Source organism: Tripterygium wilfordii, chromosome 11, assembly GCF_013401445.1.
Source record: "Tripterygium wilfordii isolate XIE 37 chromosome 11, ASM1340144v1, whole genome shotgun sequence".
Taxonomy (NCBI): Eukaryota; Viridiplantae; Streptophyta; class Magnoliopsida; order Celastrales; family Celastraceae; genus Tripterygium; species Tripterygium wilfordii.
The window spans coordinates 12,690,346-12,712,839 of NC_052242.1; the positions used below are offsets into that span (position 1 = coordinate 12,690,346).

Sequence of the window (22,494 nt, forward strand, 5' to 3'; positions counted from 1 at the left end):
TGCTCTAATCTCAAACATCAATAGCTTTCTCTTCCAAGCACATCCACGCCTGAGTCCTGACTCCTCCCAACGATGGCTTTTCTTCTTTCAACTTCTACACCTTTTATCGTCACAATCCTTGCCCTTTCATTTTTTCTCTACTTTTTATGTCTAAGGATCTTGAAGAGCAAATCCAGGAACAAAAATACTCCACCAAAAGCAGGCGGAGCATGGCCTGTGATAGGCCACCTCCACCTCCTAAGTGGACCACAACCAGTTCACAGAACTTTGGGTCTCATGGCAGACAAGTGCGGCCCAATCTTCACAATCAATTTGGGTGTCCATCGTGCTCTTGTGGTATGTAACTCTGAGATTGCCAAAGAGTGTCTGACGACCCATGACAAAGTGTTCGCAACTCGTCCAAAAACTCTGGCCATGGAGATCTTGGGATACGGCCAGACCATGTTCGGTTTCAGCCCCTACGGCCCATATTGGCGTCAAATCCGCAAGATGGCAACACTTGATCTTCTCTCAACCCACAGGCTTGGAACACTCAAGAACGTACGAAAATCCGAAGTTAAGACATCCATAAAAGAGTTGTACCAATTATGGGCCGACAACAAAAGGACTAGTTCGAACCAAGTTTTAGTGGACATGAGCAGATGGTTCGGAGATGTTACCTTAAACGTGATTTTCAGGATGATTGTGGGGCGAAGATACACCGGCGATGGCCAAGACAGTGGAGGATGGAAACTAGCATTAAGGGAGTTCTTTGAGTTATCTGGGAAATTCGTTGTGGCTGATGCGCTACCGTTTTTGAGGAGGTTGGATTTGGGAGGTGACGAGAAGGCCATGAAAAAGACAGCAAAAGAACTCGACTATGTTGTTGAAGAATGGTTAGAAGAGCACAAGAAGAAGAAATCGAGTGGTGGCAGAGTTGATCAAGAAGACTTCATGGACGTTATGCTATCTGTTCTTGATGATGAAAATGTTCTTCCAGTTGGTCATAGTGCTCATACCACAAACAAAGCCACGTGCCTGGTACGTACGTTCCACCTCAACAAAATCGCATTAAATATTCTTTTTTAGTAATAATATGCCAAAAGTAATTATTGCACAAGCACTTGGATATTATTTGGTAATATTAATCAATGTTTAATTTTTCTTGGATATTATTGCAGAGTCTTATCATGGCAGCTTCGGACACAACTATGGTTACTTTGACGTGGACGTTATCATTACTACTCAACAACCGTGATATCCTAAACAAGGCTCAGTATGAGTTAGACTCCCACATAGGGAGAGAAAGGCCAGTGAATGAATCAGACACAAAATCTTTACTTTACCTAGAAGCCATTATAAAGGAAACATTACGATTATACCCTGCTGCACCACTCATGGTACCACACTTGTCCATGGAGGACTGCACCGTAGCAGGTTACCATGTCCCAGCAGGAACTCGGCTTCTTGTGGATGTGTGGAAGATTCATCGCGATCCACAAGTGTGGGAGGACCCTCACGAGTTTAGGCCGGAGAGATTTCTTACAACCCACAAGGATGTTGATGTTAAAGGACATAATTTTGAGTTGTTACCGTTTGGGAGTGGCAGAAGAATGTGTCCAGGAGTGTTGTTTGCTCTTCAAGTGTTGCGACTTACACTTGCTAATTTGCTTCATGGGTTTGATTTTGAAACCCCAAATGGTGAACCTGTTGATATGACCGAGAGCAGCGGATTGACAATTCCTAAAAAAACACCACTTGAAGCCCTTGTTACTCCACGCCTCGAAGATGGTCTCTACATGGATAATTGGAGTACTAGCACCTAAGTGAAGGTGCAAATAATGGTCATTTTATTATCAGAAATAAAGAAATATGTAAGAAATAAACTTAATTATTAAGTTCCATCTTCTTTAGGAGTAGAGACTTGAGTAGTTGTTTTGTTGTGTCTCTACAAATCAGGTGAAAATCAATTGGCCGTAGCTCAGAGCAATAATGAGGGCTTTGTTTTGTGCAACACTTGATCCATCTCTAGTCTTGATTGAAGAAACAAAAAAATATAGTAGCTCTCAAACAATTCATATTCCAGAAGCATCTTTTACAACAAAAGGTGAACCGAACGTCAATGGGGCGGGGATTCGATATCAGTTCTCATACTCGTTAGACAAATCTTTATCCGTCCACTTAACTTATTGGAATTAAAAATATTATAATAACTATATTCAAAGAAGATTGAGTCTTCCTTAACCTATTTTCCTGGTTGAATGATGATTGAAGATCTGGAAAGCGAGAAATTAAGAATTGATATTTTGAGATGATTTTGATTCCAAGAAATTATTGGGTTTAAAAGCATGGATCTTTTTCCTCCTCTCTATTTTTTCCTAATATTTATGGTGAGATAGTCCAATTTCTGCCAAAGGAAAGTTTGTAGAGTTTCGCGGTCCATGTTCAAGTCCTCCACCAAATTAATGGCCATCATATTGCTATGGAAGATTTTGACCCGTTAATTAATGGGGCATACATGCCTAATCTAGGTGGGTCATGCGAGTACCCGCCCAGTACAAATATTTTTAACATCCCTAATTGAAACCATGTAAAGTAATTGTACAATGGACAAAAGTGTGCTAGCTGTTTCTTGTCAAAGTATTTTGCTTGTCTCACAATAATTTCACTTCAAAATAACTGTAACTTCCCTCTCAAATCAATTGGCTCCAGCAAATGCATCTAGAATATTTGATGAAAAACAGTGGTGAAGACGCCCATTTTAATGTTTGATTAAAGAAGCCACAAGTTCAAGACTTTTGAAGGCCAATCCTAATCAAATCAAGGGAAGTTGGAATATGAAGGCAAGTGAGGTTAAGTGAGGCCGGCTGCTATTGAAAATTGCATGGAGACTTTTTGGTAGTCGAAGGAAATAAAAAGGGCACACGTAAGACAAAGCAAGAAGACAAATTAAAAGAAGAAATAATTGTGAAGAAACCCAAAGATACAGTGAGAGAAACCAGTAAAAGACAAATCAGGAAAAGTCAAATTTGTGTACAATTCAAGTTAGGAGTCCTTGATTTCAGCTGAGAAGTTTAAGAACGTGTGGGACACGGCTGATGATGAAAAGAAGGATTTTAAAGGAAACCACCTTCGAATGTTCCTCTTAGGAAAAGAGTCATTATGTCTAGTTTTTTCTTTTGTTCATTGTTTCATGGATTCTTATAAAATTTAGAGTCTGTTTGGAAAACTTTTATTTTTTGGTTTCCAAAAATTGATTTTGAGTAAGGATTTTGAAAACATATTTAAAAAATTAATTTGTGTTAAAAATTCATTTGGAATGGCATTTTCTCTCACCACTGTCCGTGACAAGCCTTCTACTACTGAAAGGAACCGACATAGTTATCATTCCAGGCTTTTGAATCGAACAAGTTCCTACTACGATTTTGAAACAAAAAGTTTGCATCGTCCGCGCTCAACGAACACGATCCTAGCAGGAAGAGGAGAGAGAATGAAGGTATTATAGTCAATGTAAAGTGAAGTGAGGGCCAAAATGATTGCAAGTTGTCTCCAAATTGTCAAATATTGAACCATTTCAAAATGGGCATTTTATTATCATGAAATGGTTTCGGAATACGTATCACGAAATGATCATTTGGTTGCTCACAACCATAAATGATTGTTGAAAATTGTCACCCAAATGGTGCTTATTGTCTGGTAGATTAAATTTAAAAACAAAATTTAATATAAAAATCATAAAATCTAATATTATAATATTTAATTCAATAGCTTTTTCCGCTAGCGTCAGTTTTTGTTTGCCAAACATCTCACAAAATATTACACAGTTTTAAGATCATATTTTTTTCACATATTTTTCGTTAGTATTGAAAATCAATCTTTCCATTCTACCAAAGAACTCCTTATCTAATATAATGAATCTGGATATCCACTGTATGTGGACGTAGCCTTTTGCTGAACAACGTAAATTTATTGGAAATTTTGAAGAAACTAATGGAGCCTTATTTTGATGATTGGTGTCCAATGCTCCGATTATTCTTGTCTTATTAAGGAATAATTTCATAATTATCCTTCCTGATAACAAGTGCTCAAATCTCAATCAGCAATAACTTTCTTTTCCAAGCACATCCACTCCTGACTCCTCCCAACAATGGCTTTTCTTCTTTCAATTTCTACAACTTCTATCGTCACAATCCTTGCCCTTTCATTTTTTCTCTACTTTTTATCTTTGAGGATCTTGAAGAGCAAATCCAAGAACAAAAATACTCCACCAAAAGCAGGCGGAGCATGGCCAGTGATAGGCCACCTCCACCTCCTACGTGGACCACAACCGGCTCACAGAACTTTGGGTCTCATGGCAGACAAGTGCGGCCCAATCTTCACAATCAATTTGGGTGTCCATCGTACTCGTGGTATGTAACTCCGAGATTGCCAAAGAATGTCTGATGACCCATGACAAAGCGTTCGCAAGTCGTCCAAAGACTCTGGCTATGGAGATCTTAGGCTACAACCAGACCATGATCGGTTTCAGCCCATACGGCCCATATTGGCGTCAAATGCGCAAGATGGCCACACTTGAGCTTCTCTCAACCCACCGGCTTGAGATGTTCAAGAACGTACGACAATCGGAAGTGAAGACTTCCGTAAAAGAGTTGTACCAATTATGGGCCGACAACAGAAGTACCGGTCCGAACCAAGTTTTAGTTGACATGAAGAGATGGTTCGGAGATGTTACCTTAAACGTGATTTTTAGGATAATTGTGGGGAAAAGATATAGCGGCGATGGCCAAGAGAGTGGGGTATGGAAACTAGTACTAAGGGAGTTCTTTGAGTTGTCTGGGAAATTTGTTGTGTCCGATGCGCTGCCGTTTCTAAGGTGATTGGATTTGGGAGTTGACGAGAAGGCCATGAAAAGGATAGCAAAAGAACTTGACTATGTTTTTGAAGAATGGTTGGAAGAGAAGAAGAAGAGATCGAGTGGTGAAAGAGTTGATCAGAAAGATTTCATGGACGTTATGCTCTCTGTTCTTGATGATGAAAATGATCTTCCAGCTGGTCATAGTGCTCATACCACAATCAAATCCACATGCCTGGTACGTAAGTTCCACATCAAAAAAATCGCATTAATATGGATGAGTAGCAGGTGGATGAGATCAAGTTTTGTTAGGACTCCTATCTTTATTCTGTAGATCTCACCTTCTTCATCACACGCGAATTTACAGAAAGGTGAATCGTATCTTTATTCTTTTCTGAAGTGAAGTTGGTCTTGTTTTGGGACTATTTTCATTGAGGCCATGTTCTATATTATACCGAGAGGGCATCTCGTCACCCTAAGATGCTTGCTCCTCGGTTATTGTGCCTTAGGTTGAATCCTTGGATACCTTCTCCTCGGTTCTACCTTGGGCTATGACCGAGCATACTTATTGACTTATGAGGGCCCGACTTTGCATGTCACGTGACAAGATATGAATGGAGGTTATTATGATAATATCAATCAATTTTTTTAAAAATTTTTCTTCGATATTATTGTAGGCTCTTATCTTGGTAGGTTCGGACATAACTTTGGTTACCTTAACATGGGCGTTATCACTACTACTCAACAACCGTGATGTCCTATACAAGGCTCAGCAAGAATTAGAATCCCACACCGGGAGAGAAAAGCCAGTGAATGAATCAAACACGAAATCTTTAGTCTACATAGAAGCCATTATAAAGGAAACATTTCGAATGTACCCTGCTGTACCACTCTTAATACCGCATGAGTCCATGGAGGATTGCACCGTAGCAGGTTACCATATCCCAGCTGGAACTTAGCTTATTTTGGATGCGTGGAAGATTCATCACGATCCACAAGTGTGGGAGGACCCTCACGAGTTTAGGCCAAAGAGATTTCTTACAACCCACAAAGATATTGATGTTAAGGGACAAAATTTTGAGTTGATACCGTTTGGGAGTGGCAGAAGAATGTGTCCGGGAGTGTTGTTTGCTCTTCAAGTGTTGCGACTTACACTTGCTAATCTACTTCACGGGTTCGATTTTGAAACCCCAAATGGTGAACCAGTTGATATGACAGAGGGCAGCGGAATGACATGTTTGAAAGAAACAGCACTTGAAGCCCTTGTTACTCCACGCCTCCAAGGTCATCTCTACATGGATGATTGTTGAATGAATTGAAGTGCTAATTTTAAGTTATATTTGTCCTGTTTAGTCTTTTGATTCTAGGTCTGTTTGGTCATTTTCTTCTCATTATCTTATTGTGTTGTGTTTCCTGCTTTTAGATCATTATTGTGTATTAGAACAAGAAAATACCCTAGCTCTGTAACGGAGAATGAAATTTTGCGGATCTGAGATCCAGTGCAGCTGTGGTTAACTTGAGTTTTTTTTTTTTTTTTTTTTTTCTTTCTGCGATTCTTGATTCAACAGAAACCAACACAAATTATGTTAGTGCATACACAAGATTCAAATTATGTAGGGTAGTGGAGATGTGGGAAAGGCCCAAATACAGTGACAGATTCAGGATTTGAATTCATTGAGCATAATTAAGTAGTAGGGTTAGAGACAATGTCCCCAAAAAAAAAATTTTGTCTGTCTGTTCTGTCCACAAACAGAAAGTTGTTTCCATCAATTTCTGGTGACCAAATAAAGCCTTCTGCTCTATTTTTAGATTGAAAGAAAATTCATTCTAATGATTTCACTAGCTGTTGGGTAAGGAAAGGACAAATTCATTGAAATTGTTCAATTGAAGAACAGTAGAGACCCACTAATCCTCTATTATGTTTGAACTTAATTTGAGGAAGAATTTTGACAAAAATTTAATGAAATCTTTCCTCCAATTCTCTTTAAATCACTCCCCTTAATTTTTTATAAACTATCCAAACAAGATAATTTTAATGGGTGGGTGATCCCCTACATGCAAGCTGATTGACATTAAACTAATGACTCACTTGCCGTTAGTTTAATTATTTACTTTCCTCATTAGAAGTCTATTTCTAATAGAATTATTAAGAGTTTTAGTAGTTAATAAGAATTCTAATCAAATTAGTATTTTTAATTTTATTAAGGTTTCCTTGTTTTTAGTATTTATAGGGTTGTAACCATTTAGACAAAAAGAGATGATTGATAAATTAATAATATTTTTAGGTTTCTCTCAATCTTTTTAGTGAATTTCAAGTTATGTTGTTTCAATCGTGAACTAGTCAATCGATCTATACTTCCACATTGCATCAGTTGGTATCAGAGTCAAAAACTCTACTTTACTGAAATTTATGAAATTGAGGTGGTCACTTGTGCGTTCCACTTGACTAGATGGACCCACAAGAGTCCAATACTCCATTTGTCTGTATCCACAATTTGTTTTAAAACTATTTTCCAATTTTGCCAGCCATTTCCATGTAAGGTCTTATTCGTTAACTGAAATTTGTTTAAAATTTGGTCATTTTTAATACATATTATTATCCTATTTCATATCCTTGGACGTCAAAACCAGAGGATATAGGACGTAGGTTACACTTGGTGAAGGTTTAATTGTGGGCGGTCCAAACCCATGTGGATTGTAGGAATTAGGTGTTGAATAGAGTCAAAGATTTACCCAAGATTTACTTTATTGATTGAAGACTTTATTGACAAACTCAATATTGATTGAAGACTTTTCTTAATTGAAGATTCGACAATCAATATTGATTTGTCTAAGTTCATAATTGATGCCTCAATTGTTGACTTTGATAGTGACTTTGATAGAGATTGTAATTACGTAGATCATTGATTGTAAACCAATGTAATAGCTATATAGGTGTTTCCCACTTCAATAAAATTTATTGATTGCAAAATTAAGTTGGTATCGGAGCAAGGTTCTCTTAACATACTACCTCTCCATCACCGTAGCTACTAGGGACCGACTGCTCCAACCATCCGACAGAAGCCGATTGCTTCGTCCATAACAGGTGCCGATTGCACCATTGAACCAGAATCTCATCCAGAAATTACAAACAACTCATGGCTGAATCCGGTGCTCTTATAGTTCCACCTGTGGTGACGCCAACTCAAGAACCAACCTCTATTCCTTATGGGATCAAACTGAATGGCTCAAATTTCACTCTTTGGTCTCAGGTGGTTACTATGTTCGTTGCTGGACGAGGAAAGATGGAATATCTCAAAGGTACGACCTCGAAACCTACTGTTAGTGACTCTACATATAACAAGTGGATGATGGAGGATGCTACTGTAAAAGGCTGGCTTATTGGCTCTATGGAGGCCGATATAATGAATCTCTTTATTCGTTTACCCACTGCGAATGATGTTTGGGATGCTGTGTCTCAAACATACTTTGAGGGTGCTGATAAATCTATTTTGTATGATCTGTCTCGAAAAGCTATGGCAACTAAGCAGGCAGGGCGACCTGTGGCTGCATACTATTCCGATCTTAAGGTTATTTGGCAGGAGCTTGATCATCGTCGTCCAATTACCTTTACTCAGCCAGATGTGATTAAGACTCGAATGGCTGAAATTGATGAAGATCGAGTCTATTCTTTTTTGGCTGGGCTTGATGATATATATGATTCTGTTCGGGGAGATATTCTTCGTACTAATCCTCTACCTGGACCTGATAATGCTTTCTCAACTGTGAGACGTGAAGAACTTCGCCGGAATACAATGATGTCTTCAGAAGTTCCTCAGATGGCTATGGCAGTTCGAAAATATGGAACTCCAACAAGTTCTTTGTCACTTTCAGTACCTACTGGTGGTAAATGTACTCATTGCGGCAGCACCAAACATATTGTAGATACTTGCTTCAAAAAGCATGGATATCCCGAGTGGTGGCAGGCTCACAAAGAGCGATTACAAGCTCGAAAAGGTGGTAAAGTTGCGCTATGCACCTCACCTACAGTCCCAATGGCACCGACTCCTTCTTCAATGGATACCATGGCTTCCACTACTCCAGTTGATATCACTCACTCTGTGGTAGATCCTACTCTTCTCCAACAGTCAGGTAGTGTTGGTCTAGCCCTTCTTGCAACAAATTCTGAAAAAGATCCCGGTTGGATTCTTGACTCTGGTGCGACTAATCATATGACCTTTGATGCGTCCTTATTACATGATGCTTGTTTACCAAATTGCTCTACTGTCACCAATGCCAATGGTGTTTCATATCCGGTTATGGGCGCTGGAAGGGTTAACTTAACTCCTTCATTATCCTTGGAGCACACTTTATTGATTCCTGCTCTTTCCAATAATCTTTTATCTGTGCCACAAGTTACTACACAACTAAATTGTTTAGTATTAATATATCCTACTTTTTGTTTCCTTCAGGATCTCTGCAGCGGGGAGATAATTGGGCGTGGTACTAAGAGAGAGGGATTATATTATGTGGAAGATGTTAGTATGGGACAATCTCTATCAGCAAAAGGGTCATCTAGGGCATCAGAAGATCAGATTCGGTTATGGCATCATCGTTTGGGTCATGTCTCCTTTGGTTACTTGAAATATTTATTTCCTACTTTATTTTCTACATGTGAACCTTCCAATTTTCAGTGTGATACATGTGTTTTGGCCAAGAGTCATCGTGCTACTTATTCTGATAGTTCTAATAAAAGAGTTGTGCCTTTTGCGTTGGTTCATTCGGATGTTTGGGGACCTGCCCCTGTTACTACTTCTACTGGCTTTAGATGGTTTGTATTATTTATTGATGATTGCACTCGTATGACTTGGCTTTACCTTATGCGTCATAAGAGTGATGTGGCTGCTTGCTTCCGCACGTTTCATACCATGATCAAAACACAATTCTTTGGTAATTTACAAGTTCTTCGATCTGATAATGGTGGTGAATTTGTAAATCAGGAGTTACAAGCTTATTTTCAGACTCATGGAATTTTGCATGAAACCACTTGTCCTTATACACCACAACAGAATGGTGTTGCTGAGCGTCGAAACAGACAAATTTTGGAGATTACACGTGCTGCCCTTATTGGAGCCCACATGGCACCACGTTTTTGGGAAGAAGCTGTTACCACAGCTGTATATCTTTTGAATAGGGTACCCACTCGTGTTCTACAATTTCAGACACCACTTGATAAATTGGCATCCTATGTAACACTGCCATCGCACCTCACACTTCCTCCCCGGGTGTTTGGTTGTGTTGTGTTTGTACATTTACAGAAACATCTCCGCACGAAACTTGATCCTTGTGCCCTCAAGTGTGTATTTGTCGGTTATCATCCTTCACAAAAGGGTTACCGTTGTTTTCATCCTTCTACAAGTAAGTTCTATGTTACTATGGATGTCACCTTTTCTGAACATGAAATGTTTTTTTCTTCACCCAATTCCACGCTTCCGGGCCCGAGTGGTGATACTGTTGTTGAAGCTCCAAATTGGATGGAGTTGTTTCCTGATCCACTGTGTGTTGCCGATACTGTTGCTGAAGCTCCCTCTCTCTCATCTTCGCCAGTACCCACTCCCGATACTCCTCGTACAGATCCTCCTGAGGTAAGCATTGAGTCTGATGTTAATACTAACAATATTTGTGATAATACTTGTGTCTCGATTGAAACTGACAGATACGTACTCCCACCAAGAAGTACTCGTGGTGTTCCACCAGATAGATTTTCACCAGAGGTTGTGCGAAAAGTGAAATATCCTATTGCTCAGTATGCATCCACTCACCGACTGTCAAAGGAATGCCGAAGCTTTGTCAGTAATATGACTGTCATAGATATTCCTACTAAAGTGCAAGAGGCGTTGTTGGATCCAAAATGGGCAACTGCAATGACTGAGGAGATGACAGCACTTGAGAAAAATCAAACTTGGGAATTGGTGGAGTTGCCAAAAGGAAAAAAAGCTGTTGGTTGTAGGTGGGTGTACACCGTCAAGTGCAAGCCTGATGGTTCGGTTGATAGGTATAAAGCTAGGCTTGTGGCTAAGGGATTCACCCAGACGTATGGGGTTGATTATCAGGAAACGTTTGCTCCTGTTGCAAAAATTAATACGGTTCGAGTCCTAATATCCCTAGCTGCAAATTTTGATTGGCCTCTACAACAATATGATGTAAAAAATGCTTTTTTACATGGTGAGCTACAAGAAGAAGTTTATATGTCTCTGCCCCCAGGATATGAAGCTCCAGGTGATCAAAGTGTCGTGTGTAAACTGAAGAAAGCCTTATACGGGTTGAAACAATCTCCTCGAGCTTGGTTTGGTCGATTCCGACTTGCTATGAGAAGATTCGGCTATAAGCAAAGTAATGCAGATCACACTTTATTTTTGAAAAGAGTTGGTGATAAATTAACGGCTCTCATTATTTATGTTGACGACATGGTAGTAACAGGCAATGATTCTGAAGAAATGCGTAAACTGAGAGACTATTTGTCAACTGAATTTGATATGAAGGATTTGGGAGGATTAAAATATTTTTTGGGCATTGAAGTTGTTCGTTCTGAGCAAGGCATATTTTTGTCCCAACGAAAGTATGTGCTTGACTTATTAACAGAAACTGGTATGCTTGGATGTCAGCCAATTGGATCTCCTATGGAACAAAATCATGGATTGGAAGAGTCTTCGAATCAAACTTCAATAGACAAATTACGATATCAAAGGTTAGTTGGGCGTTTAATCTATTTGTCTCATACGAGGCCAGATATTGCATATGCAGTCAGTGTTGTGAGTAGATTTATGCACAATCCTGGTAAACAACATATGGATGCAGTTATTAGAATTCTGAGATATTTAAAATCTGCACCGGGAAAAGGCTTACTCTTTTCTAAGAATGGGCATGCAGACGTATGGGGCTATACCGACTCAGATTGGGCAGGTAAAGGAGACCGAAGAAGATCAACCACTGGGTATTTAACTTTTGTTGGAGGAAATCTGGTTACTTGGAGAAGTAAAAAGCAAAAAGTTGTCTCATTGTCTAGTGCAGAAGCCGAATACAGAGCAATGGTGAAAGGTATTTGTGAGTTGTTATGGCTCAAACGGCTTATGGGGGAGCTGAGTTTGTTCATTAAAAGACCAATGAAATTGTATTGTGATAATCAGTCAGCAATTAAAATTGCTGAGAACCCAGTGCAACATGATCGGACTAAACATGTGGAAATTGATAGGAATTTCGTGTATGAAAAGCTAGAAGAAAAAATAATTGAAGTTCCGTATATGAAGACCGAAGATCAATTGGCTGATATGTTAACCAAGGGAGTGTCAAATTCAGTGTTTGCTGATTCACTTGTCAAGCTGGGCATGTACGATGTCTATGCACCACCTTGAGGGGGAGTGTTGAATAGAGTCAAAGATTTACCCAAGATTTACTTTATTGATTGAAGACTTTATTGACAAACTCAATATTGATTGAAGACTTTTCTTAATTGAAGATTCGACAATCAATATTGATTTGTCTAAGTTCATAATTGATGCCTCAATTGTTGACTTTGATAGTGACTTTGATAGAGATTGTAATTACGTAGATCATTGATTGTAAACCAATGTAATAGCTATATAGGTGTTTCCCACTTCAATAAAATTTATTGATTGCAAAATTAAGTTTAGGTTACTAAAACTTAGAAACAAGTCTCCTAATTATAGGAAGATAGTGCAGTCCCGACAGCGGTCTTGATGGCTATTTAGCCTATCCGAACGTCTAGTCTTTTAACCTGAACCTGACTTGATTCTAGCAGAGTCGTCAGGATTGCCTACCTCTAGTCCAGACGATTTCTTCAAACTTCCTCTAGTAAAATCTTTCAGAAAGGCTTCTCTGTCGCTTCACGTACCCGAGCATTTTGACGGCTAAACATTTCGGATAGTAACTCAAAAAAACGCTAAACCAACAAAAAACCTCGCATCTACACACGATCCAACTTGATGCCAAATTTGCAACTCCAAATGATAAACCAGTTGATATGACCGAAAGGAGTGGCTTGACAATGTTTGGAGAAACACCACTTGAAGCCCTTGTTACTCCACGCCTCCAAGGTCTTCTCTATATGGATGATTCGAGTACTAGCACCTAACTAAAGGTGCAATTATGGGGTGACGGTATGAGTTTAGTTTGACTTAGATTTTCGATAGACATGTTGAGTTGCAACATTACGGTCAAATAAAAACAAAAGGAAGTGGCTCCTTTTGATAAAACTAGACATGAGCCGTCCAATGCCTAGTCTGATTACAATAAATTATTTGTTACATTCTCATATTGGATTACAATACAATAAAACAGCATTATACTCTACAGTATGCATTACATTCTCATATTGGATAGCAAGAGGAGTTTCCACATTGATAAATGCTGATTTTGTTTCCAACAAGAGCCAATTTTCTCATTGATCATGAAAGCTTTCCATATCAATCAAGCAATACTTTTTACAAGAGAAAATCAAGGAGTTTTCAATGATAAAAAGGATTATGATTTTCTGCCCTTAATGATGCCTCAAACGCCAACTTTGAAATTCAAGATTGAAGAGAACCATGGAATCTTAGTCGGCCATCTTTCTACATTCAAGAGAATAATTTGTTTTCTATTTTATCAAAGGAGATTGCCTACTTCAAAGGGAGAGATTGAGAAGACTTTTGCACATTAAACAAGATATTATTCTTTCCTTGTTTCAAGGAGAACATGGGTTGAAATTGGAGTCTCTCACCATATATGGAAGCCATGCATCATGTGGAGATTAAGAACTTGTGCTCATCATTTGCTGGCCTATTCTTTCTACTATCTCATTCTCTTTGAAGCAAGCAAGCAAGCTGACATACTAAGTTCTTCAAACGGTGAGCCTAAAGTCATATTCATTGTTTGTTCTTCGAAGCTCCTATACTCTAAATCACATATCTTACCCAAGAGCTATCTAAACACTTGAGAGTTCCTATCTCCTAAACTTTATTTCAAATTTATTTGTGAGAGGAACCTTGCACTTAAATTGTTTAACCCTTTGAGGGATTACCTTGTACATCTGAGAAAGTTTTGTGGTTTGTCTTTAAAACCACGCTTGTAAAAGTTAGAACGATTAACTTGTCGAAAACCTCTGAGTTTCGGTGGTGAACTCTGAAAATCACCGTTTTTGTAGTTGATTGAACTCCTAAATAAGGGTGCTTAGGGAGTAGACATAGGAGGACTTGGTGAAGTCACTAAACCACTATAATTCATTGTTTACATTTCTCTTAATCCTACTCCTTTATATTTCGCTTTATCACACTCTATTGGTATTTTGCTCTAACTTCACAAATTCGGTCAGTTATATCTTTTTGGTGTGCAAAATTATTTTGGTGGACTAGTGGTTTGGATTTTTTATTTTGTCTTAGTGTGGTCCGAAGTGCATATACTTGTTTAGGATTTGATTTTTGTATATATACATATATCATTTGTGCATGCTTCATTGACTCTCCTGTGAACTATATTGTTTCTGTTCATTTTATATCTCTTATATTACTTGCTTGAATCATATTAGTGTTAATTGTTAGAGACCAATTATTGTGTGTTTTTTCTTCTTGTGACAAGTTTTGTTAAAGAGGATTCTTAATAGGAATTTGGGGAAACAATTCACCCCCTCTTGTGTTGCCTAAGTCCTTCAAGGTGAAGCAGAATTATTGATAAGATACGTATGGTTCTCATTGAATTGTAGTCGGTAAACTATGTGGCTAACAATTGTTTCTTCCAACAATAAATGCCCCCCCTTCCCATATGGTTTAGATAAGTAGAAGAGTATTAAAAAAGAAAAAGAAAAAAAGAAGCAAGGCTTCTTAGAGTCCAAAGTCAAGTCTTTTGAGTGTCTAAGTTCCTCTTTTGTGTGCAAGAAAGTTTGAGTATTGGGTCTTGTAAGTGTTCATCAGTCAAGAAATAAGATATATCCAACAATGGCTTTTCTTCTTTCAATTTCTTCGACTTCTATTGTCACAATCTTTGCCCTTTCATTATCTCTCTACTTTTTATGTATGAGGATCTTGAAAAGCGAATCCAAGAACAAAAATACTCCACCAAAAGCAGGCGGAGCATGGCCTGTGATAGGCCACCTCCACCTCCTAAATAGGCCACAACTGGCTCACAGAACTCTGGGTCTCATGGCAGACAAGTGCGGCCCAATCTTCACAATCAAGTTGGGTGTCCATCGTGCTCTTGTGGTATGCAATTCCGAGATTGCCAAAGAGTGTCTGACCACCCATGACAAAGTGTTCGCAACTCGTCCAAAGACTCTGGCCATGGAGATCTTGGGCTACGACCATACCATATTCATGTTCAGTCCATACGGCCCGCATTGGCGTCAAATGCGCAAGATCGCCACACTTGAGCTTCTCTCAATCCACCGGCTTGAGTCGCTCAAGAACGTACGACAGTCGGAAGTTAAGACTTCCGTGAAAGAGTTGTACCAATTATGGGCTGACAACAAAAGTACCGGTCCGAACCAAGTTTTAGTGGACATGAAGAGATGGTTCGAAGATGTTAACTTAAACGTGATTTTCAGGATGATTGTGGGGAAAAGATACAGCGACGATGGCGAAGAGAGTAGTGGACAGAAACTAGCGCTAAAGGAGTTCTTTGAGTTGTTTGGGAAATTTGTTGTGTCCGATGCCCTGCCGTTTCTGAGGTGGTTGGATTTGGGAGGTGACGAGAAGGCCATGAAAAGGATAGCAAAAGAACTCGACTACGTTGTAGAAGAATGGTTGGAAGAGCACAAGAAGAAGAGATCGAGTGGCGGAAGAGCTGATCAGGAAGACTTCATGGACGTTATGCTCTCTATTCTTGACGATGAGAATGATGTTCCAGCTGGTCATAGTGCTCATACCACAAATAAATCCACATGCCAGGTACGTAAGTTCCACTTCAATAAAATCGCATTACATCTTTTTTTTACAGTAACAATTAAACATTGCACAAGCACGAGCACTGCTCTCAGGCTTAGCACGAAATTAGTTGGATATTGCAGGCTCTTATCTTGGCAGCTTCGGAGACAACTACGATTACTTTGACGTGGGTGTTATCACTACTACTCAACAATCGTGATGTTTTAAACAGGGCACAGAATGAATTAGACTCTCACATCGGGAGAGAGAGGCCGGTGACTGAATCAGACATGAAATCTTTAGTATACATAAAAGCCATTACAAAGGAAACATTACGATTATACCCTCCTGCACCACTCTTGATACCACACGAGTCCATGGAGGATTGCACCGTAGCAGGTTACCATGTCCCAACAGGAACTCGGCTTCTTATTGATGTGTGGAAGATTCATCGTGATCCCCGCATGTGGGAGGATCCTCACGAGTTTAGGCCAGAGAGATTTCTTACAACTCACAAGGATGTTGATGTTAAGGGACATAATTTTGAGTTGATACCGTTTGGGAGTGGCAGAAGAATGTGTCCAGGAGTATTGTTTGCTCTTCAAGTGTTGCATCTTACACTTGCGAATCTACTTCATGGGTTCGATTTTGCAACCCCAAATGATGAACCAGTTGATATGAGTGAAAGGAGCGGCTTGGCAGTGTCTAGAGAAACACCACTTGAAGCCCTTGTTACTCCACGCCTCCAAGGTCATCTCTATATGGATGATTTGATCGAGTACTAGCACCTAACTAAAGGTGCAATTATGGGGTGACAGTATGAGTTTAATTTGACTTAAATTTCCGATAGATATGCTGGATTGCAGAACTATCGCTTAAATAAAAACAAAAGGAAGTGGCTCCTTTGAACAAAACTGGGCATGAGCCGTGCAATGCCTAGTTTGATTACAATAAATTATTTGTTACATTCTCATATTGGATTACAATAAAATAAAACAGCATTATACTCTACTGTCTGCATTTATATTAATCAACTCCCTTTGGATATTCTTATATGTAGAATTTGACACTGAAATGTACAAATCAAAATAAGACAAGTTTTTAATTCATCCAAATCCACTTTTGGCGACGTGTCAACATTTGATTAGCTTAGTAGTCCCAATGTAGACATGACACGTGTCCTCAGCAGACAATCTGGTTTGATCACAGGTCCTTGTGATAAGAGCCATTTGTTCCTAGCCGCAGAGGAGAAGCTTCCATCGGACGACGCTGAGTCCAAATCCGACCCAATTTGTTGTTGCATCATAGCCATCTGCGCTCGCTCTGGCATGCTCCAGACCTTCATCGATTTATCAAGGCTACCACTGTACACAACCCACCGTCGATCACTTTTACTGGACGCCTCACTATCCTCCTCCACTGCAGACACTTGACTAAGAATTGGATTAAGACCAAGCTATGTTTGAGAGAAAACTCTCGGTTTAAGATAGAAATCTCAGTTTGTGTTTTGATTAATTGATTGATCACGAAAATATTAAACATGTTGGCATTTATAGCCTTATGTCAAGGCAACAGTTTACATAGTACTCAATTACTATAATTGAGTACTATGTAAACCGTTGCCTTGACATAAGGCTATTTCTATGGGAAACAAATACTAATCTAATAATTAATTAATAATAGGAGATATCACAATAAATGTCTTTGATTTGCTCCATCATTGATCATGGTTGCTGGAGACAATTCTAACATAATTTGCGTCATTTGTCTCCAATTCCTCTTGATTGTACGTGATCGGCTTCATTGTTGACTTTGGTGGTATTGTGCTACGTCTTGGTCTTCATCAATCCATCAGTACGTGATGATAAATATTGAAGGTGACGCATGAAAGCATTGCTTCTGGTTGGTGGGCTGTCTACATTAAACTTCTAAAATTGGAAATTAAAATGGGTCCCATTCAGAAAGCAATGTAGCTTCTAAACTAGCTTGGAATGTTGATTGATTGCTTTCATATTTTCTAGTTTTTTACAGACACCGTCTATGAAGTACTTTGTTCATAACACCCATCTTTAATTAGACATGTGGACCAGTATGTGTATATTGTTTCACAAATCAATAGCAGGTATTACCTAATCACCATTAGTTTATCATTTATCTGTTGTCAATCTCTAGCATCCCCGAACACGACTCATGAAGATCAAAACTCTAAAACACGCACTTATTGATCAGCTGTTGACGACATCATACCACCATGTCGACAACACCGAGCATCGTGCCTACAACGTCAAACCTAGACCCTCTCAAACATAACTATACCACCTCCTCGAACATAACAATCTCCCTCAAACCCTCGACAGAGAGGTCGTTCTATGGTCCAATTCCCTTATTTATTGACAGTGAATGCCGAAATCATTGATTATCATATACAAAAAAGAGAAAATACAGAGCAAACATTGAACTGAACAGTAGTTCTTAGTTCTTACATACGCACTCATCAACATTTGTGCTCTTTGTGTTAAGTTTTTGGGCCCCCTTTGTCCACCCCCTAAAAGGCCTATTAGAAGGTGGAGAGTAACCCTCATTTATACAAGTTATTTCTTCCAAACCCAGCCGATGTGGGATTCCAACACTCCCCCTTTCACATGGGCTGGGCTTTGTTTTTACCCTAGTCACCACGGAAGGATGATAAGTGCGGACCTCCATCATCGGGCCACATTTCGTTGGCTGCTGCTGGGCCTGGCTCCGATACCACTGTTAACCTTAGAAACACACAAACTGATAAATTAAACGATAACACTTTCAGAGAAAATTTCTTCAACAGAGACTGAGATCATGTTCTCATTCATTCATACGATGTCTAGAGGCCACAACACAAACCCAGAGCAAAATAGAGAAACCCTAACAAAGGGAAATGACCAATAAGACCAACTTACACAGAAAACAACCAGAGGACAATGCAGTCATTTTAGAAGATAAACAAAACAAAATAAATAACTTAAATATCGATTAATCTTGCAAGTCAACAACACCCCCCCTTGACTTGCGGCTTTGAGACCATTCCAAGCAAGGACCTCAGATGGTAGAACTTCTCTTTAGGAAGTGCCTTGGTAAAAATATCAGCTAACTGTTCACCAGTTCTGCAGAATTCCAGATCAATTATTCCTGTCTCAATAGTCTCTCTCACAAATTGGTACTTGATGGCTATGTGTTTAGTTAAGCTGTGATCAACAGGATTCTTCGCAATTGCCATAGCGGACTTGCTATCACACATGATCTTAGTTGGCTTCACCTGCAGCTCACCAATATCTTCCAACACCCTCCTAATCCACACTGCTTGAGCAGCTGCCATACATGAAGCCACATACTCTGCCTCAGCAGAGGAAAGAGCTACACTTTGCTGTTTCTTGGATGCCCATGAGCAAACTCCAGTGCCAAGACCAAAAACAAAACCAGAAGTGCTTCGCTGATCATCTAAGCTACCAGCCCAGTCACTATCACAATATCCACAAAGCTTCAATTGTTTTCCATTCTCATATAAAATTCCATAATTCATTGTTCCCTGCACATATCTGAGAACCCTTTTTGCAGCTCCAAAGTGAACTTGGCTGGGACTTTGCATAAACCTAGACAGCAGACCCACAGCAAACATTAGGTCAGGTCTGGTTGTGCATAGATACAAGAGGCTGCCAATTAAGCTCCTATAAACCACAGCATTTGCCTTTCCTGATCCATCTTCTTTAAGTAATTTCTCAGTGACTACCAGAGGAACTGAAACAGGATTGCAATCAACCATATTATGATTTTTCAGAATAGACTTAGCATAGCCAGATTGACATATGAAAATCCCTTCCTCACTCTGAGAGACTTCAATCCCCAAAAAATACCTCAATAATCCCATATCACTCATCTCATAATTTTGCATCATATTGACTTTGAAGCTCTGGATGAGTTCCTCACTATTTCCGGTGATGATTAGATCATCTACATAGATAGATACAACCAATATAAAATCTCCTTCTTTCAAAGTATACAGGGTTCCTTCATTTTTACTCCTTTGAAGCCCTTTCTTCTTAAAAAACTGATCCACTTCTGAGTACCATGCCCGTGGAGATTGCTTGAGCCCATATAAAGCCTTCTTTAACTTGTAGACTTTGGATTCCTCCCCCTCCACCACAAAACCTTCAGGTTGATGGACATAGACTTCCTCCCCAAGAGTACCATTCAAGAATGCGGATTTTACATCTAGTTGATGAATTCTCCACTTGTTCTGAGCAGCAACAGATATGAGAATCCTGATAGTTTCCAGTCTAGCAACTGGAGCGAAAGTCTCATGAAAATCAATTCCTGGTTTCTGTGTGAAACCTCTAGCAACCAACCTTGCCTTGTACCTTTGGACACTCCCATCAGGATTGAGTTTTGTCTTGTATATCCATTTTACACCAACTATGTCCCTGTCAGTAGGCCTGTCAACCAGTTCCCAAGTATGATTCTTCTCAATCATTTTGATCTCCTCCTTCATAGCAGCCCACCAAACTGGATCTCCCTTAGCTTCTTCAAATTTTTCTGGTTCTCTCATTGCAAGATTGCACGACTCATAGACTGCAGCCAAATCTTTCATTCTAATTGGAGGAGATTCTGGTTCACTGTCATTGTCAAGCATTTGATCAGGTGAGTCTATCCCATTTACCTCTTCATATATAGGAATTTCAGTTAAAGGATCTTGAGCTTCAGCTGTGTTCATATCTAGATTTTCAGTGTTCATATCTAGATTTTCAATCATCAGAGAATCATCCGGCTTTGAATTCTTATTAGTTGTCATGGAATCCCACTTCCACACTGCCTGTTCATCAAAAATGACATCCCTGCTCACCACAAGTTTTTTGGTTTCAGGCTCATACACCCTATAAGCCTTGGAATTAACACTGTAGCCAACAAATACACACTTCTTGCTTTTGTTATCCAACTTTGTCCTTTTTTCAACAGGAATGAGGATGTAACACGGGCTACCAAACACTCTAAGATGCTCTACAGAAGACTTGACTCCAGACCAGGCCTCTGAAGGATTCATGTCTTTTACAGCATTAGTGGGAGACAAATTAAGTATGTGTACTGCAGTATGCACTGCCTCAGCCCAAAACTCCTTAGGCATGTGTTTTTCACTTAGCATTGATCTTGCCATTTCCATAATGGTCCTATTCTTCCTCTCAGCCACTCCATTTTGTTGCGGGCTGAAACCAGCAGTAAGCTGCCTCTTAATTCCTTCCACCATACAAAACTCATCAAATTTGGTTGAAATATATTCTCCCCCCCTATCACTCCTCAATTGCTTGATCCTTTTACCACTTTCTTTTTCAACTGCTGCCTTAAATTGCTGGAACATAGTGAATGTTTCTGATTTTTCTTTCAAAAAATACACCCAAATTTTTCTGGAGTAATCATCGATAAAGGTCAGAAAGTATTTGCAGTTATTGAAGGAGCCAACCTGCATAGGACCACAAAGATCTGAATGGATCAACTCCAGAACTTCTTTAGCTCTCCAATTCCCTTGCTTGGGAAATGGATTTCTATGTTGTTTCCCCATAATGCAGCTCTCACATAAACCTTCCATCTCATCTATTTTTGGTAGACCTGTCACCATGTTTTTCTGTTGTAATAATCTGAGGTCACCTAAATTCAAATGACCAAACCTCAAATGCCACAAATTTGTAGTCTGGTTGGGCACAACATCTGTTTTAAGAGCCACTCCATCAGTTTTAAAAGCAGTGAGTTTGAAATCAACCAAGAAATTTCTATGATTTTTCATGGGAACAAACATCAATTCTTTGTCTCGATCCTCCTTATCATAAATCATACATCCTCCATTATCAAACACTAACCGATAACCATTTTCCATCATTTGCCCCACACTCAAAAGATTGTGACTTAGAGCAGGGACAAACAACACATTGTTAATAAATTTAACTCCATTATCAGAAGGTATCTTCACCCTACCCCTGCCCTCAGCTTTCATTACAGTTCCATCTCCCAACCTTATTTTAGGTGTGGCAACACGTTCAATAGAATCAAATAAGGCTTCATTACCAGACATGTGGTTGCTGCAACCACTGTCTAGGTACCAAGTAGTAGTCTTAGATACAGAGGATACCTGAGTAGCATAAAAAAGATTTTCTTCTGGTTCTGAGCTGCATTCCACAAAGTTAGCCTTGTTCTCTGATTTGTTGCGACAAAACTTCTGAATGTGACCAAATTTCTTACAGTAGTGGCACTGTGGCTTCCCTTTGAACCAGCACTGATCAGAAACATGTCCAACTCGTTTACATAACTCGCATATTTTCCCACCAGAGTCAGAACTCATCCCCTTCTCCAAAACTCTTCCAGCTAGGTTGCTTTCCCTTCTTGTCTTCATCTTTGATTGATAACTTGGCCTGAAAGGCAGATTCCATGGACGAGCTCTGGTCTCCACGTCGTAGTCTTCTCTGTTCATGGGCTTGTAGAGAGCCCACAAGTTCTTCAGGTTTCAGAACTTCCAGATCCTTGGATTCTTCAATGGCTGTAACAACGACATCATATCTCTCTGGAAGACTGATTAGCAGTTTTTGTACAAGTTTCTGATCCGTTATCTCCTCACCCAGTGTCCTCATCTGGTTCACAACATCGATGACCTTGGAATAAAATTCCTTAACATTCTCAGACTCTTTCATTTGAAGATTTTCAAATTCCCTCCTCAGGTTCTGCAACTTGACCATGACAGTTCTACCATCTCCCTCAAAC

At 39.4% G+C, this 22,494-nt stretch overlaps 2 protein-coding genes and 1 pseudogene across 2 annotated transcripts; all 3 read left to right on the forward strand.

The window, feature by feature from the left end:
- Positions 1-39: 39 nt before the first annotated feature.
- On the forward strand, positions 40-1,993 carry LOC120009307 (cytochrome P450 CYP82D47-like). The gene is made up of 2 exons (XM_038859845.1): positions 40-1,020; positions 1,161-1,993. Exons 1-2 carry the CDS (start codon positions 73-75, stop codon positions 1,803-1,805), a joined length of 1,593 nt encoding a protein of 530 aa, XP_038715773.1. The 5' UTR covers positions 40-72; the 3' UTR covers positions 1,806-1,993.
- Positions 1,994-3,913: 1,920 nt separating this feature from the next.
- Positions 3,914-6,351, forward strand: LOC120009310 (annotated as a pseudogene).
- Positions 6,352-14,674: 8,323 nt separating this feature from the next.
- Positions 14,675-16,734, forward strand: LOC120009308 (cytochrome P450 CYP82D47-like). Its single transcript, XM_038859846.1, has 2 exons — positions 14,675-15,747; positions 15,867-16,734. Exons 1-2 carry the CDS (start codon positions 14,800-14,802, stop codon positions 16,506-16,508), a joined length of 1,590 nt encoding a protein of 529 aa, XP_038715774.1. The 5' UTR covers positions 14,675-14,799; the 3' UTR covers positions 16,509-16,734.
- Positions 16,735-22,494: the final 5,760 nt, after the last annotated feature.